The 17,121-nt window shown below is 44.7% G+C and overlaps 1 protein-coding gene across 2 annotated transcripts in view; it reads left to right on the top strand.

Annotated features, from left to right (window-relative positions):
* The window catches only part of LOC128347624 (zinc finger and SCAN domain-containing protein 9-like), a 68,520-nt gene that overhangs the window by 14,854 nt on the left and 36,545 nt on the right, over positions 1-17,121 (top strand). The window contains exon 3 of one of the 2 annotated variants that reach the window (XR_008317625.1): positions 1,428-1,554. Coding sequence is in view for 1 of the 2 variants with exons in the window: in XM_053302545.1 (XP_053158520.1) it covers positions 1,428-1,444 (17 nt within the window). In the remaining variant the exon portion in view is untranslated. Of the gene's footprint in view, positions 1-1,427; positions 3,113-17,121 lie in introns of those variants that run through there. The other variant, XM_053302545.1, reaches the window with a different exon arrangement.

Genomic DNA, 17,121 nt, shown 5'->3' with positions numbered 1-17,121 from the left:
ACTCAGTGGCCCACTGAGCCATGACCCCATCTCCTAAGGGGAATCTCTTACGGCAGAGAGGGCTCCCATGTATTCACCCATCCAAATGCAAAGAAAAATGAACTCTGTTCAAACCAATTCATGCTTGCTACTGCGAGACTGGCTCTCCAATCCATCCTTACTTTGGAAAAATAATCCCAAGTGGGCATTTCCCCAACACTTCCCCCATTCCTTTTAAAATATCTTGCCCATTTCCCTGTCTGATAGATTTGACAGAAGGAGAGCACCTGAAATCCTTGCCTTGCTTTTATGTTCACCTGAGTCTTTTGTGGGGTGGAAGTGGTGGCAGACCCTTTTCTCCAGCCTCTCCCACAATAGACAATATATTGTGTTATGACTGTCATCAAACTGATGTGTCCAAAACTGCATTTTGAATTCTGCTGCCAATGCATTCTCAGCCCTCACTTCTGCCTGGTGGGATGGGAGATGCTTCAAGCCCACCAAAGAAGGTAGGAAGGGATTGTTGGGAATGGAGAATGTGGGGTAGACAGACAAGCCCTATTCCTTGGACACCCCACGAGGGCTGCAAGTGGCCCTCTTTCCTTTGGCTTCTGTCCAAGCTGCTGACTAGAAAGCCTTGAATCTTGTGAAGGTTGGAATCTGGCTAACCAGACAGGGAGACGCCTTTGAAATGTTGCCTTTCAAGTATGGAGCAGGCAGGGAAGTAAGTGTGCCTCTTCATCTCATGAGAGCGTCTTTTCCAGGGATGGTTGTTGGTATCTCCACTGTGTTTTTAGTTGCACCCCCTTTGTGACAGAACACCATCACCCCCCTTATTTTTCTATTTAAACAATAGCAATAGCTATTTTTGTTTAAAAGCGGGTCTATAAGTATAATAGACTAGTATCTTTCAGCCCATTAAATTAACGGGCGCTAGTAGCCTTCTCCACCCTCCCCCGCCGCCTCCTCCCGCCCAGGCCCACCGCCTCCTCCGGCTGGGGCCGGCGCCATCTGGGGCCGCTGCCGCCTCGCCCGTCTTCCCCCGCCGCCTCCTCGCTTTGCTCGGCCGTCCGGCGTCGGCCACTTGTCCCCGGCGTGGCTGCCCAGCGGCGGCCGCTTCTCCTTGGCCTGCCGCTGCTCCTCCCCCCGCGTGGCAGTGGCCGCTTCTCCTCGGCCCGCCGCTTCTCCGCCACCCGGCCAACATGGCGGACGGCGCCTGCGTCCGTGTCTCCCTCGCCATGTTCTGTGCATGCGCGCCACGCATGTGCAGAACACCCGAAAAAGACACGGACGCAGACACCAAGCATCTTATATAAGGATGACCCTGCAGGGAACATTCCCTGCCCTTCTCAAAGCACCTTTCCTGAACGACTCTTGTGGATTCTGCTTCAAGAAAAGAACCATTATGCCTTCTGCAAGGGTTAACATGTTTCCTTCCTCTCTTGCAGGGCCAGGTGAGCTTTGAGGAGGTGGCTGTGCATTTCATGGAAGAGGAGTGGGCTCTGCTGGATCTAGACCAGAGAACCCTGTACAGGGAAGTCATGCAGGAGAATAGGGGGAACGTGACCTTTCTGGGTAAGACTCCTTGAAATGGAAGAGTAAAAAGCCTGTTTCAGACATGATGTTGTACAGCGGTCTGTACACTCATATATGTGTTTGTGAATGACTAGACCTGCATTCATGTTAAAAGTGAACCTGGGTATGGGCCCCTCTATTGCATTGTATAGCTAGGAAGGGTACTGATGTACCTGTGTTCAACATACCATGTGAATGACCTAATCTGTGTACAGATTTGTACCTGGGTACCAATACACTTGTATGAGTGTTCAACATAATGTGTGAATGGAGATCTAGCGAGAGAGAGATCATGCTGGTTTGCTTAGTTGGTAAGAGTGCGGTACAGATATTGCCAAGGAATTGGGTTAGTGGTATACTTGTTTGTATCAAACTAGCAGCTGGAAGATTCGGTCTCAAATGCCTCTCAGTAATGAAGGTCCTTGTGTTGACTCTGAACCAGTGATCTCTCAGTCTCACCTCCCTCAATAGGGTTGTTGCGAGGGGAGAAAGGGAGAAAGGGTGGAATATGTGTGCAATAAATAAAACTCAACCCTGAGGATGCTCTGCCTGACAACCCCGAAGATATGATGCTGCCTTATGTGGAGTTAGACTCTTCAGCCACCTCAGTCAGTAGTCTCTACACTGACTGGCAGCAGCTCTTCAGAGTTTGGAAGAGGGTTTTCCCAGTCCTACCTGGAGATGCTGCCAGAGACTGAAACGGGCCTTGTGCATGCAAAGCAGAAGCTTGGCCACTGAGCTCAGGAGACTGGCAATCTGGAGGGAGAGAGATTTCAGCCTTCCAGAGCATCCTAGGAGAGGGAGATCCAGCATCTGTGCAGAGACTAGTCCTGCAGAAGGTTCCTCCTCTCAGCAATGTAAAGAGACTCTCAACTGGGCAGGAGATTGCCAGCTAAGCCCTGTGAGTTGCCTCCAACCCAGTCCATCCTCCCTTCACTACACTCCTGGAGAGGATCATAGGAATATGCAAAGTACAGTGAAGACGCCAACCATTAAAATCACTCCTCAAATCTCAAAGTTCCAATATCAGGATTATAAATCCAACAGAAAACATACGACTGAAGTAAGTTCATCAGATATATATCTGGCAATCTGAAAGATAAAAACAAAACATACCCCCATACAGACGTGAGTAAGCAAAACAATATTTCTAAGACTGAATCATTTAAACTGAGTGGTTGTTTTGAGGTAGGAGGGGTTGTTGGAGTGGTAGCTTTCCATTTAAAGGTGAAGTTCTGCAGGGCACAGACACAGAAGGAACTTTGAATCCAGAGCTGACCAAATTTTTTATTTTCTTTTTACCTTTTGGGGGGTCTGTTATTATTTAATATGTCTTTTTATATTGTATGTTTTAATCCTCTGTTGTGAGCTGCCCAGAGAACAATTTGATAAGGGGCAGCTAACAAATAAATACAGTTTTTAATTTTTTATTTTATTATTCCTTGTTTACACAGTCAGACAGGTGTTATTGACTGGTTTGTTTTATCCAGACATCTAGTCTTTCCTGAGGACCTGGGATGGCTGAATTTTATTATCAATATTGTTGATGATATAGATATCGTCGCAAAATATAGGCTGTTCCCAGTGAAGATGCTTTTTGTAATTGGCTGATGGTGATTTCTGTGGCCCCTATGGTGTTGAGGAGCTCTTCAAGGTGTTTTGGAACTGCACTTAGGGCGCCAATTACTACTGGGATTATTTTGGTCTTCTTCTTCTGCCACAGCCTTTCAATTTCATTTTGTAGATCATTGTATTCCCCCCTCCCCCCCATTTCTTTTTCTTCTATTCTGCTATCACCTGGTATTGCTGTGTCGATTATTTTGACCTATTTTTCTTTCTTCTCGACTACAGTTATAGCTGGTGTATTGTGTGGCAGATGTTTGTCTGTTTGTAGTTGGAAGTCCCATAATATTTTTGCATCTCCATTTTCTACCACTTTTTCAATTTTATGGTCCCACTCATTTTTGGCAACAGGTAGCTTGTGTTTTTTTGCAGGTGTTTCAGTGTATCATCCCTGCTACCTTGTTATGCCTTTGCTTGTATTAAGTCTGTGCGATCTTTTTACAACAGCTGATTTTTAAACATCAACACCTTTGTGCCAGTCTCATGAGTTCACAGAACGACCAGTCCCTTTTCAAGAGCACATCTCCCTGGAGAGTTTTTCTTCTAGTATATCACTTTCAAATCACTTTGAAATATATCGTGCAGCTTTAATTCTCATCGCGCCAAGTAACAAAACTATCATCAGGTGGCCGTGGCGACAACTGAGGCAGTGAACTGGTGGATTGGCGGAGTAGCCTAGTGTCTCACAACCTAATAGGTCTCGCGATGTTACATGATCCAGCAGTAACCTGTGTAGAGAGAAGATAAACCCATAAGGAACTGAGCATATTGTATGGTTTTCCAAAAGTCCTTTGTTCAAGTCATTTAAGAATGGAGACAGGCAGCCAAATATTGTGTCTGGCCTGCAAGAAAAAAGGAAAACCAATGAGCCAGAGAAGCTTACACTCCCCAAAGACCCCCCAAAGATAGAACAAGGGGCAGAAAAGTTTTCCTTGATGCAGATTCACACAAAGCACTTGTACAACATTTGTGCAAGTTGTTCTAATTTTGCAGGGACAGGGAGGAGAATTTGGGCTACTATACTTTTCAGGGGATTTGCCCAAGGGTACCGACTGAGGTGAACTCTGAATATCATTAATAATAACAACAACATAAACAATTTTAAAAACAACAACTAGAGAACAATGTTTTGAGCTGAAAGTTATGGGGTTGAGAGTAAACTTCTCTCAGTTTAGAGAGGATGATTCTAAAGGGACTGAGTTTTTTACAAAATGCCACCAACTCAAGGTGGGGAGGGAGCTATTGTACACTGCCTGAAAGATTCTGCTCAGGGGACATTGACCTTACAGGAGCAATTCCACATCAGCTGGCTGGAGCCAGCGCCATTCTCGATCGGCAAGCATTCCAACATCTACAGAATCAGCATGTCTTGGTTCAAACGGACAATGTCACAGCAAAAGCCCATGTGAGTCAACAAGGGGGCACCAGATCTAGATCCCTACATCAGGAAGCTTCACTCTTACTTCACTGGGCAGAGTCTCATCTAGCTTCTCTATAAGCCTGTTACGTCAGTGGTTTTCTCAACAACTGGCTCAGCAGGAGGCTTTAAACACATGGTTTTTACTTCGAATCTCCTCTGGAATAGAGCGTGCCAGTCCACATATTAGCTGCATTTACCCCAAAGTCCCCGCAGGCTATCAGGGACCAGTACAGGACTCCCCAAATCAAGGGTGCACATTCTGGCTTAGCTCGAAGTATGCCCGTCTTTTAAAAAATCTTCTCGTTTTAGCTTTGGGGAAAAAACCCGAGGCTTCTGTTGTGCCCCGCTGTTTCTCCTTTGTGTGCAGTGGCCATGCCAGTAATTCCGCTTTTCAAAATTCAATGAAGGGGTGTTTACATAGGCTTTAGATATGCAGAATGGATGTAACCTGAGCCTTATTGTTTGAGCTGATTCCAATAGCCTGCAATTTTCTTCACGACAGAGAGAAAGCTCTGGTTTCTGCTTTAAATTTCCCTGCCTCTTAAATCGTCTGGTGTGTGTGGGGGGGGGAATGAGGTGATGAAGGCAGTCACTCACAAAGGCAAGAGTTAAGCATTCTGCTCTTTGATCCAGCTTTTTGCATCTTGTCATGCTTCCACTCCTCCGTAGCTGTCAAACTAACAGCAACAAAAAAAGCTCTCTTGCTCTCCTTTTCTCTGATGTGATTTGTGATTAGTTAGAGGGAAAACCCGGAGTAAGCCGGGGGAATGCAGAGGGAAAAAATCTGCTAGGGATTGTGGAGAGGCGCCGACCCTGTGTGAACTGTCCATTTAATCCCACCAATTAATCTTCTTGCGAGTCTGCGAAGCAGATTCGTTCTTCAGATACCCTGTGGCATGAAGGCCTGTGAATAACTCCCAGGAAGGTGATTCAGTCTGCTGAATGGAGCATCAGCACTCAGGCATTCAGCCTCATGACCCAGGCTTTGGGCCAACCACAAGTGGACCTGTCAAGTGGACCTAAGAGTGGACCTCTCATCTCCCTGGCCTCTGGTTATCTTATATGTTTTTCCTCCCATACTGGTCCTCAGCTACCTATTGCACAGAATTTGTCTCTTCAAGGCTCAGGTACTACTGGTGGCACTGCACTGGCCTTAAATACCATGGTTTGAAGAAAATCTGCATCTTGCCATCAAGGGCCCTTGGTTCCTTTTGGCGACCCAAGACCTTCTTTACCAAGGCCCTGCCCTCCACCATGACCCGGTGTGGTTCAAGCTTGCCACTTGGTGACTGAACGGAACATCCTGAAACTCCATGACTTATTTATGTTCTTATGTTCTTATTCTTGTTTTTATTCTTCTTGTTCTTGTTCTTATTATGTTCTTAAGAACTTATGTTCTTATATGCCCAAAGTCCTAGACACTATTCTAGCATCCCGAAGAAGCTCTACAAACCGGTAGTCCAGTTTTACTATTTATCAGCCCACATGGTGGGGTTTTCCATTTACCGGTTTTATAATTTACCAATCCACATGGAGGGTTTTTCTTCATTGGTGCAAATGTAATAATCTCTTGGGAGAAGACTGTGGCCTGTTGGAACTGCTCTGGTTTCTACAAGATGGCCTCGATAAAGGACTCAAGACCAGCACTCGCCAGGCAGCTTCATTGGCAAGTCCCTTATCCACCACCTCCACTCAAGGGCTGCACTCTCATCCTCACTGTAAACTCTTCTTCAAGGATGCCTCACTAATTTTTTCACCGCCAACTATTCGCAGGTTTCCATCCTGGCATTTACTCATGCTACATAAGCCGCCATTTGAACCCATCAGATATGCCTACTCTCTTTCAAACTAGCATTTCTAGTAGCCATCACATTGGCCAGAAGTGTTTCAGAATTGTGTGCATTGTCCGCCAATCCTGCATTTTTTCACCAGACTTAGTTTGTCTGATACTGGACATGTACCTTTTGCCTAAAGTGGCCTCAGTCTTTCCCTGTTTCAGGACATAGTCCACTCTTCATTCTGTCTCAAGCCAGTTCACTCCATGGAGAAAAAAACCAACAAACTGGCACAAGCTTGACGTCCATCACTGTCTGAAAGTGTACCTCTCATGCACGGCTTCCTTCCAAACAACCGATGCCTTATTTGTTTCATTTCTACCTCCTTCTATGGGTCAGAAAACTTCCCCCACTACGATCGCCAGATGGATCAAGGCATGTATTGCACTGGCCTATGACATACAGGACTTACGGCCACCTCTTAACATCACAGGGCAATCTACCAGATCAGTGGTGATGTTGGCTGCCTTCTTGACTAATGCTCCACTTTCAGAAATCTGCAAAGCAGACATTTGGACATCTCAATTCACATTTACATGACACTACAAACTTGACTTCCATTGCTCTTCACAAGCAGACTTTGGAAGACAGGTTCTGCAACAGGTTCTTCTGTCCCAGTAGACACTGATGCTCTCACCCGGGGTTCCTGGCTGCATCATGTTCCATGTGAGATATCCTCATCCAGCAGCAGAGAAAGGGGTATTGGTTACTCATCATGAAGGGTTCTTCTTGCTGCTGAATTTGAGGACATCTCAACCCACCTGTCCAGGTGTCTGCATTTACTGGTGTGTCCTCAAATCCAGCAGCAAGAAGAAGCCTTCATGGTGAGTAGCCAATGCTGTTTTCTCTCTTGATCAAAACAAGATCAGAAGGCCCACAATCCTATCAACACAGTGTGTAATGGGAACACTTCCACCTCTACTTCCCATACAGGCTTTTATGAGGAAAGAAAATTCCAAAGAGAAATACTGGGAGGTGCCAGAGTGGTTGTGAACTCACAACCTGACGGGTCACGTCTACTCAGGATGTGATCAAACAAAAAAGAATCCACCAGCCCTCCCAGAAAAACCCAGAATTCCAGACCACAGAGTTTCCCACCATGCCTTGAGTGGCCAGCTACCTGATAATCTCCCTCAGAGCTCCAGACAAACAAATCCTTCTCTTCTTCCAGCCAGGAGAGGAGGTCAGTCAATCATTTTATTATGGTCATAGACCAGCATAAAAAACAAAAAGCAAGAGTACATAGTACGGCTGAACAGCATACATTCAATAATGCTTAAAATACAATAAAAATTAAAGCAAGGCTATCATCTGACACCGGTCTAGATGCTCTCCCCTACAGAAGAACGCCGGGCCAGGAGAATCTAATCTGATAGTTATTTTAAGCACAAACTTCTAGTAGCAAAAACATCCTAGAGGTAGCTCTGCTATTTTCCAAACTAAACAGCTCAATTTAGATAAAAACCAAGGTTAAAAAAACCTAGTTAATAAAGGAAGGAAAAACAATTACTAAAAAATAAAAGCAGGAGCTCAGGAGTTTGCATGCTGCCTCCTTGCAAATCCTATTATCCTATTATAAAATTAAGCCAGTTAGTATCTCAAGGATTGCTGGTTATGTATCAGATTAATTTCTTAATGGTTACAAAAGAGGTACTTGGGTATACAGCACACGTGCAGGAAAATAAAATAATGCTTCTAACACAAATTCTTACTAGCACTTTTCCTAATTCTTCCTCCAGAAGCCTCAACGTAGGCTTCTCCCTTCTCCTGGCACTCACCAGACCCTGGTGAAGCCAACCCTGCTGTCCCTGGCACTAGCACTGACAGAACTCATCCCGAGAGAGCCTTACCAACCTCTGTTACAATTCTCTCCCATCAGGGCACACCCATCTTCACCCCAGAAGGCCCCGGGGAACACTTTAGACTTGCCTATCTTTCCCACAGATTGGCCTGGCCCAGGGTTCCAGCCTATCAGTCAGGGAGAAAATGCCTGTTGCTACATTAACCCTGTAATTGCTAGCTGGCTGTTCACTACAGAGGGCCTTGAGCCGGGCTGCACAACTTTGGCCCTTCTGCGGATCCCTGCCTATTGGCCACTGTGGTTGGGGATTATTTTATTTATTTATTACATTTCTACAAAACTAAAACAAAATCAAACATATAACCATAAAATCTGAACAATTAAAACAATTCCAACAATTTAAAATAGTTTAACAACTTTGGAATGCCAGAGCAAACAAATAGGTTTTAAAGGCTCTCTTAAAGGTCAATAATGTATTTAAACCACACTTTTCTGCGGGGAGTGCATTCCATAACCTAGGAGCGGCTACAGAGAAAGCCCGGTCCCGAGTCGCCACCAGACGCACCAGTGGCAGCTGGAAATAGACCGCTTCAGATGACCTCTGCAAGCGGTGGGGCTCATACAGAAGAAGGCATTCTCTAAGGTAACCTGGACTTAAGCCATTCAGGACTTTAAAGGAAATAACCAGCACTTTGTATAATGGAGAGGAGAGGTGGTCTTGTGGTACCGAAGCATGACTTGTCCCTTTATTTATTATTATTATTATTATTATTACATTTATATCCCGCTCCTCCTCCAAGGAGCCCAGAGCGGTGTACTACATACTTAAGTTTTTCTTTCACAACAACCCTGTGAAGTAGGCTAGGCTGAGAGAGCAGTGACTGGCCCAGAGTCACCCAGCTAGTATTCTGGCTGAATGGGGATTTGAACTTGGGTCTCCCTGGTCCTAGTCCAGCACTCTAACCACTACACCACGCTGGCTCTCAGGTCCGCCCTGGTTGCATATGAATGAGCGTCTAGGTTCCAAGTTCCCTCCCTGGCATCTCCAAGATAGGGCTGAGAGAGATTCTTGCCTGCAACCTTGGAGAAGCCGCTGCCAGTCTGTGTAGACAATCCTGAGCTAGATGGACCTATGGTCTGACTCAGTATATGGTAGCTTCCTATGTTCCTATGCGTTTTGCCTGGAAACAAATGATGTGAATTGTAGTCCAAAAACAGCTGAAAAAACAGCTGTGCAGCTCTGGCCTAGAAGAAGTGTATTGCACAGTTTAGGAGCAATGGAGAAGGCCCAACCCCGAGGTGCCACCAGATAGACTGGCGGAAGCTGGAGACAGACCTCTCCTGCTGACCTTAATGCACAGCAGGGATCATGCTGAAGAATGTGCTCTAGTCTTAGGTAACCTGCTCCTAAGCTGTTTTATAACCACAACAATCCTGCAAGGTAGAGTAGACTGAAAAATGATTGGACCAAGGTACAGTGAGTTTCATGGCTGAGTGAGGATTTGAACAAAACTCTTCCTAGTCTAAGTCAAAAGATTCTCTAATCACTAGATGGACCAAGGGCAGCAGAAGGTCTGATCTTCAGGTAAGGATTATAGATTTGCATCCCATTAGGTTAAAATTTCAGAATCTATCATCTGATTTTCACTCTGGATAATACAAGCTCCTTCAAGTCAGTACTCATGACACATTTCTGATACTTTAAATATCTCTAATTAGACATTTTAGCAATGCATAAGAAATTCCCTTTCAAATAGTGTGTTTGCACTAATCTATATTTCATGCTAATAGCTGCTCTGTTCTTCGGGGGCACCAACTCTGTCCAAGCTTCAACATTAAATATAGGTTTAATTTCCTTTCCAAATGTATTTAACTCTTTCACAAGGGAAGGGGGGCATATTGATTTAATAAAGAAAAAGGGAAATTTATTATTGATTTAATAAAGCAAAAGTTCTCATTTACATTCGAGAAACACCTGCCATGTATGCAAATTCAAGCATCTATTTAAAACCGGCAGAGTTTTAAATAGATACAGGGCAATGTATGCCTAGATTCCCATAGAACTCTTTTAAGGGATGAGCGCTGCAAGTGAAAAATGAAATCTTTGCAGTTTCCTTCTTAAAAAGCGGTTGGGTTATTTTTTCAGGAATAAGTGAATAGAGAAAAAAGCATGGTCTTGTCCCATAATACTGCATTTACCTGAATCCAAGACTAGATTTCCCCCAAGTTCTTTAATATTAGAATTTTTTTTGTGTGGGGGTCATCTTAAATTCACAGTGCTGTTCCTTTGTGGGAAATATATGCTTAACTGTATTTAAGCCTCTGTTTTGTAACGGTGTCCTCTAAAATGCAGGGTCATCTTCTATTTGGGTGAATACGAGTACTAAGGATCACCCAATGAAATGGACTGGAGGTTGCTTAAAGTCTGACAGATTAACGGGGCAGTCCTGTGTACCACAGCATCCTAGTTACGTTGGCCTAATAAGGTTGAGATCCTATCCCTCCCAGCACAAGGTGGGGGAGAAAACAAGAGCAGAACAAAAAATCCCAAAAGGACCAACCCCACTGACTCACCAGTATCCATGGATATGCTGTCAGCACACACCAATAACAGGGTAGCATGCTGGCAGTTAGGGGTGTCACATGTCCATGATTGTCTGGGACAGTCCAGGAATCAGATGATCTGTCCAGAATATAGATAAAGTATCATCCTCAGTATGAAATGTTATCCAGGAGTTTGAGTGGGACGATTGCTTTTCCAAGCATTGTAGCTACATGGTTTCATTGCTTTAAAAAAAAATGTCTTACCCTTTCTCTGGCATCAGTGCTGCCAATGGGCTAGGTTGGCTCTCTCAAAAGAAAAGAAAACCCTATTTGGATTTGACAATATATCAAAACATCAAGGAAGAATCCAAATACTGTATACTAATGTTTTAACATACTGTAATAATAGTGATAAAACTATGGTTGAAAACTATCTGGACTACATTAAATATAATTAATCCAAATCAATAAGATATAAGGTCTTTTTCCAATTACAGCATGTACAAGAGGCACTTGGACATATGGGAGCTATATGGGAGCTATGGTGGTGGGGGGGTGGGGGTTGAAACCTGAGATTAGGTAGCATCAATCAATCAAGCACTTTGCTTATGAACATCAACAACTTTATGCACACAGTAGGTATGTAATATCAAGTACTTCAGTCTAGGTAAAACCTTCAAACTCACTCTTGGAATTGCTGGCTTCAAATATCACCCGGAGGTGGTCATAGGCTCCCATTCCACCAGTCAGGCAGCATTTCTTGAACCCCCGCCATATAATGGCGGGATTGATTGCCTCCCAGGCCTCATTGAGCCACTGGATGATGAGGGCAAGTTCCGGCTTCTTTTGGCGGCCTGATGGAGTTAGTGCCGCCCAGTTCTTCCTCAACAGCTGCTTGAAGGACCAGTTGCAGCTGACGTCCATCACCAGCAACTGGCTTGTCATTCCTGCCAGGATGACTACGAGATCAGTTTGGTTTTCTGCGAGAATCACTTTTACAGATGGTGTCCTGTGGCACCTGAAGACATCAAGTACATCCCCTGGTAGGGTTAGCCAGCCAGACTGATCTGAGCCAGTCCTCGATCAAACCTTGGTCCATCCACCCCCGCTTGTGTGCATGTACAAAGACCCCAGGGGGCCACCTCAGCTTCGGCAGCGTCTTCCTTTTACATATGATGTATGATGGAAGCTTTCCGCCATTGCCAAGTGCCCCACGCATCACTGTGAACCTGTTTATCTCGTTCCCAGTGGTCCTCAGCGTCACGGCTCTCCCCTTTCCTCGAAACTGTTTTCTGGAGAGGAAGATCGAAGGTCACTGGCGTCAGGCCAGCATTGGTGATGTTTGTGGGAGAGTTCCCTTGTTGCTTTCGGAGCTGCAAGACTAACTGTTCGTACGGGCAGAGCCGGTGCTCACGGACCTGTGGCACACTCTGCGCAAGTGATGTGCGCCGCATGAAGTGATGAGCTTATGCTGCCACATGAAGAGGTGGCAGCACTTTGCTGATGCTGGTGCTGGGGGGATCTGTCCTGTGAGAAAGCCAGATTGCTTCCAAGTGGATGTCCCCAGTGGTGACAGCACACCCTCTTGAGTGTCTTCTATGCAGGACATATCTGAGCAGTTGCTTTTCAAGTTCTGAGTGCTGGGCCCTGTGGCCATGCCCTGGAGCCTGTGAAAGCAGACTTTTGGATTGAAGGGGTAGGCTTTATTTTTTTCTCCAGTGGTGAACATTGGCCTCTTTTACCCCAAATTTTCGTCCTGCTGCACAATTGCTGTTGCATTCAGCTGAAGCCACAGCTTTAAGTTTGTAGGCAGTCATGTATCCCACTCTTCTTGGTGCCATGGAGCTTCCTGCAGGGTGGAGAGGCGAGAGAGAGAATGAGAGTGAATAAGGCTGTTGACCCAATCCAAGCAAGCATGATTTTCCCCCTTTGTTAAACCTGCCCTGGCTTGCATTTGAATGGGAGCCTACATGTGTGAGCATTCTAAGGTATTCCCCCGAGGGGAGCGGGGAAAATTTCAAAGTCTGGCCCAGAGCCCTGGTCCACTCAGAGGCAGCAATAGGAGAGGGCGAAAAATGTCAAAGCCCGGTTTGGGAACCTTATTTACCAATTGCCAGCAATGGGAAGGGAACAGCTTTGACCTGTTTACCTGGGCAGGAGTTCCAGAGGTCCAGCCACCATTTTGTGTTAGTCCCAGTCCCCGATGGAGCTCGGGGATGGCCTCACCTAGCTCTGGGGTCCACACGGAGATTTTTTTTAGCAAGGTTTTTGGGCCTGTTGGAGACTATTGATCAGCAAGGGCAGGTTGACCAGGCCACCCAAAACCATTCTTAGTACTTAGCCGCTGCCCCCTGGCTCCAGAGAGCACGGCCTACTGTGCCTCAGAAAAAGGTCACCTCGGAAACGAGTTCCAGAAGGTCGGCTTGAATTTTGGATTTGCCTTGGTCCAGGTGGAGCCAGGGACGGTTGCGGGACCAGTGTGGAGCCACTTGTGGTGAGAAGGCTGTCTCCTGGGTGGAGTTTCAAATTTGCTCTGATCACTGATGCTGCTGCAGAGAAAATGGCGTCTGAGGCATTTCATGCCTGACTAAACAAAGGGGAAAAGGCGCCAAACCCGGCATGTGTTCTTAAAGGGACTGCAACCCTGGGTGGTGGGGAATGGGCTTCTGGGGTTGGGTTGGGCACCCGGCCTGTGCCTCCCAACACTGTCAGCTACAACTTTGTCAAAATGTAAACTTTTCTGAAGACAATCTATAGTACTTACTATCAGAAGGATTCTTACTTCTACTGATAGTCTCCATTCCCAATGTGGGAATTAAACTGGCACTAGTTTCTCCCTTCAATTTTCTTTACTAACTGAATTCTAATGGCTTAAATAGATTCTGTCTAACCGTTTCCATTAAGAGATTAGAAGTATCTAGTAGTACCACTGAATTAAATATCCAGCTTTCTAATCCTACTTCAGTTTACTCCCATGAAATAGAACACAATATAAAACATGCATATGTTTGAAATAGAATAAAATACACACTAGACTGCATAGAAATAATTGATTTCTATGCAGGAAAGGAGAAGAGAGCTGGTCTTGTGGTAGCAAGCATGACTTGTCCCCTTAACTAAGCAGAGTCCCCCCTGGTTGCATATGAATGGGAGACTTGATGTGTGAGCACTGTAAAATATTCCCTTAGGGGATGGAGCCGCTCTGGGAAGAGCAGAAAGTTCCAAGTTCCCTCCCTGGCATTTCCAAGATAAGACTGAGAGAAATTCCTACCTACAACCTTGGAGAAGCTGCTGCCAGTCTGTGTAGACAATACTTAGCTAGATGGACCAAGGGTCTGACTCAGTATATGGCAGCTTCCTATGTTCCTAATTGTGTAGATCAGTATAAAAATAGTGAACATAAAAACACTTGTAAATAAAACCATCAGTATATTAAAAATGTATACATATATACTAGGAATATAGTAGTTCTCCATGCCATGTGTAACTAGGACGTTGGATGCTTCACCAAAAGGTTGAGGAGCTCATTGTCTCGGATTCCATGTGCAAGGTCTTTGGAATGCTCATCAGTGTTCTATATACATAAACTTTCTGAAGCGCCTAACAGTATTCCATGCCTTAAATCATTTCTTCCATGATCAAGAATTGCATAGTGTAAGTCCTCCTAGACAATACAACAGTAGTTGCATATATAAACTATCAAGGGAGGACAGCTTTGAGGTCTTTAAGCAATCTAGCCATTCAGTTATGGAACTGGCATATACAGCATAATATATTCCCTATGGCACTACATATCAGTGGCATGGACCATGTGATTGCAGATGCCCTCAGCAGAGACACAAGCCTGTCTCAGCAACTCAAGTGAATGATAAACCAGAGTATCTTGCAAAAAGTATTGAACCAGTGGGTAACTCCACACATAGATTTGTTTGCAATGAAGGCAAACAAAAAATGAAAACGATTGCTCCAGAGCAGGACTAGGGAAGGGTCCCATGGGGGCGGGTGGGGGGTGCCTTGGAAAAACAGCCTTTTCTCAACTTGGTGTGTCTTACTGTGGCTGAACAAGACCCCGTCAAATCTAAAAGGCTCTCAATGGCTCTTGCCCTTTGTTTTGGGTTGATCATAAATATGGAAATTAAGCTGGTAACAGCCTTCTTTCCTTTGGCGGTAGGCTCTTTTCATCTGAGTTCATATACACTGAATCCTTCCTTTGAGGTTTTAGGTTCAATATTTTTCAAATTGACCTGGATCCCTTTGTCTTCCAGCAGTTTCAATGTGTATTGTATTTGAGTGTTCAACTGCACATTGTTGTCCAATGTCACAATCCAGTCATCAAAGTATGGGAAGATGGATATTCCCTTTTGCCTTAGGTGTGTTATTACTACACGCGTGCATTTTGTAAACATGCATTTTGCCATAGACAGGCAAAAAGACTCCCCAGGGTGAACTTTAAATACTTTCTGTGGTTTGATATTATTCCTATGTGGAAATAAGTGCCTTTGAGGACTAACATTACTAGTTATTCCTTCTCGGCCAGTAAAAGAAGACTGCCCTGTGGTGTTATTCTGAATTTCCTTGTGTACGAAGTTGTTGAGTCATCGTAAGTCCACGGAGGCCTCTATCCCTTTTAGGGGTCTAGAAATATCTTGAATAAAAACTCTTCTGTTGATCTTCTTAACAAACTGGCTTTTTTACCCCCTTCTCTAAAAGAGACTTCACTTCTTGAAGTGTAGGAGTTGAATGGGTGTATTTTATCCCTGAAAATTCAGGAAGGGTGGTAAACTCTATGGTGTATCCTGTTATGATGCTGTTATGATACTTAACATCCAGGCATCTTTTACATGACAACATGTCTGAGAGAAATGGATGAGTCTGATGACAGAATGGCTTTGTGTTAAATGAGGCTGAAAGTCCAAGGGGTCAAAGATGCTGTTTTGTCTGATCTTGTTGCTTACTTCTTCATAGTTTGTTTTTGGCTAGAAGACATTTTTTGTTGCTGGTTGTAAGACCTGAAATGCTTCCTATAATCCTTTCAGCTAAGTTGCTTGTATTGGTGTTGCTGCCTGCCAAAAGATTTAAACTTCTGAGAATACGTATGCTGTGAAGTAGATGATGTGAACGACTTGGCCGTGTATCTTGATTTTTTCATTGTCTCAACTGTTTTTGATCTGAACAAGCTTCCTCTATCAAAGATTTTAAGCTTTGTATGCCATGTATGCCTGCAGGGATGCTGAATGTCGCCAAACATGCCTCCTTGGTATACAAATATTCATCATAGTCATATTCTAAGAGAGACTGCACCCACTAGTGTGTGCGATTCTGTCTCCATCAACTGTTTGGAGGTACTAAAGTGTTGCCTAGTGGCATCTGCTGAATGCTAGCAGGTCCTTAATTCTTGATTGCATGCTCTCAGGGACATCTTTTTGAAGTCATCTTTAAAAGTTTCCCACAGTGAATAGTGGTATTTGGCCATGCAGGCCGTATATTTGGCTAACTTTATGAAGAAGTATGAAGCACAGTAGAATTGTGGCCCATCACATCCAATTTTCTGCCACCTACAGAGGCTGAACGTTTCTTTCCTGACTTGTTCCCTGTGGCACAACTAACTACTAGGGAGTTCAGAGGAGGGTGCTTGAATAGAAATGAACAATCCTCCAGTGATCTTTTTTGAAAGTGCTGACTAATCTGGGGAGGGTTCATAGAGGTTATCAGTCAGATTAGCACACTCTTTGAACAAAATCTCCCACAAGGAGTATGTATATTTAGATAAGCAGGCAATATAATTGGCAATCTTAATAGTAAGGCATGCTGTTGAGTATGTCCTTCTGCCAAGAACATCCAGCTTACGTCACTTGTTATTTGATGGGGTGGTGTGGGGTGGTAAGAAGCCTTCCACTTCTCACTACATATCTTACTAATATGGTCAGCACTTTGGTCAGGAAGGTGATAGGACATCCCTAGTAGCACATTTCCTTTCAGGCCTTGTATTGTCACCTACAAGGTTTTGGGGAGGACTCCGGTCTTCCTAGGTTTTCTCACTTTTGGGATTCTAGCCCTTCATTAATAAACGATGCTATTCCACCATCGATTCACCCCTCTCTGTCCATTCGATAGAGTTTATATCCAGGAAGAAGTGACCCACTGGTTCTTACTGTTCCATTATGCCCACTAAATCCATATTTTAACTAGCAACCAAGCACTGTAGCTTACCCATCTTCTGCCTGAGGAAAGATGAGGCAGCTGCTGCCCATTCTGTGTCCTTGCTTCGCCCCACAGAGGCTCCGCTGCCACTGGGGTAGGCAGTAGGTAGTGGCGGGAGCTGAGATTCGCCACCCCCAGCGGGG

The sequence above is a fragment of the Hemicordylus capensis genome, chromosome 2, assembly GCF_027244095.1.
Source record: "Hemicordylus capensis ecotype Gifberg chromosome 2, rHemCap1.1.pri, whole genome shotgun sequence".
In the NCBI taxonomy this organism is placed as follows: Eukaryota; Metazoa; Chordata; class Lepidosauria; order Squamata; family Cordylidae; genus Hemicordylus; species Hemicordylus capensis.
Note: the sequence above shows the minus strand (reverse complement) of the source record. Positions and strands in the feature narration are given on the sequence as shown.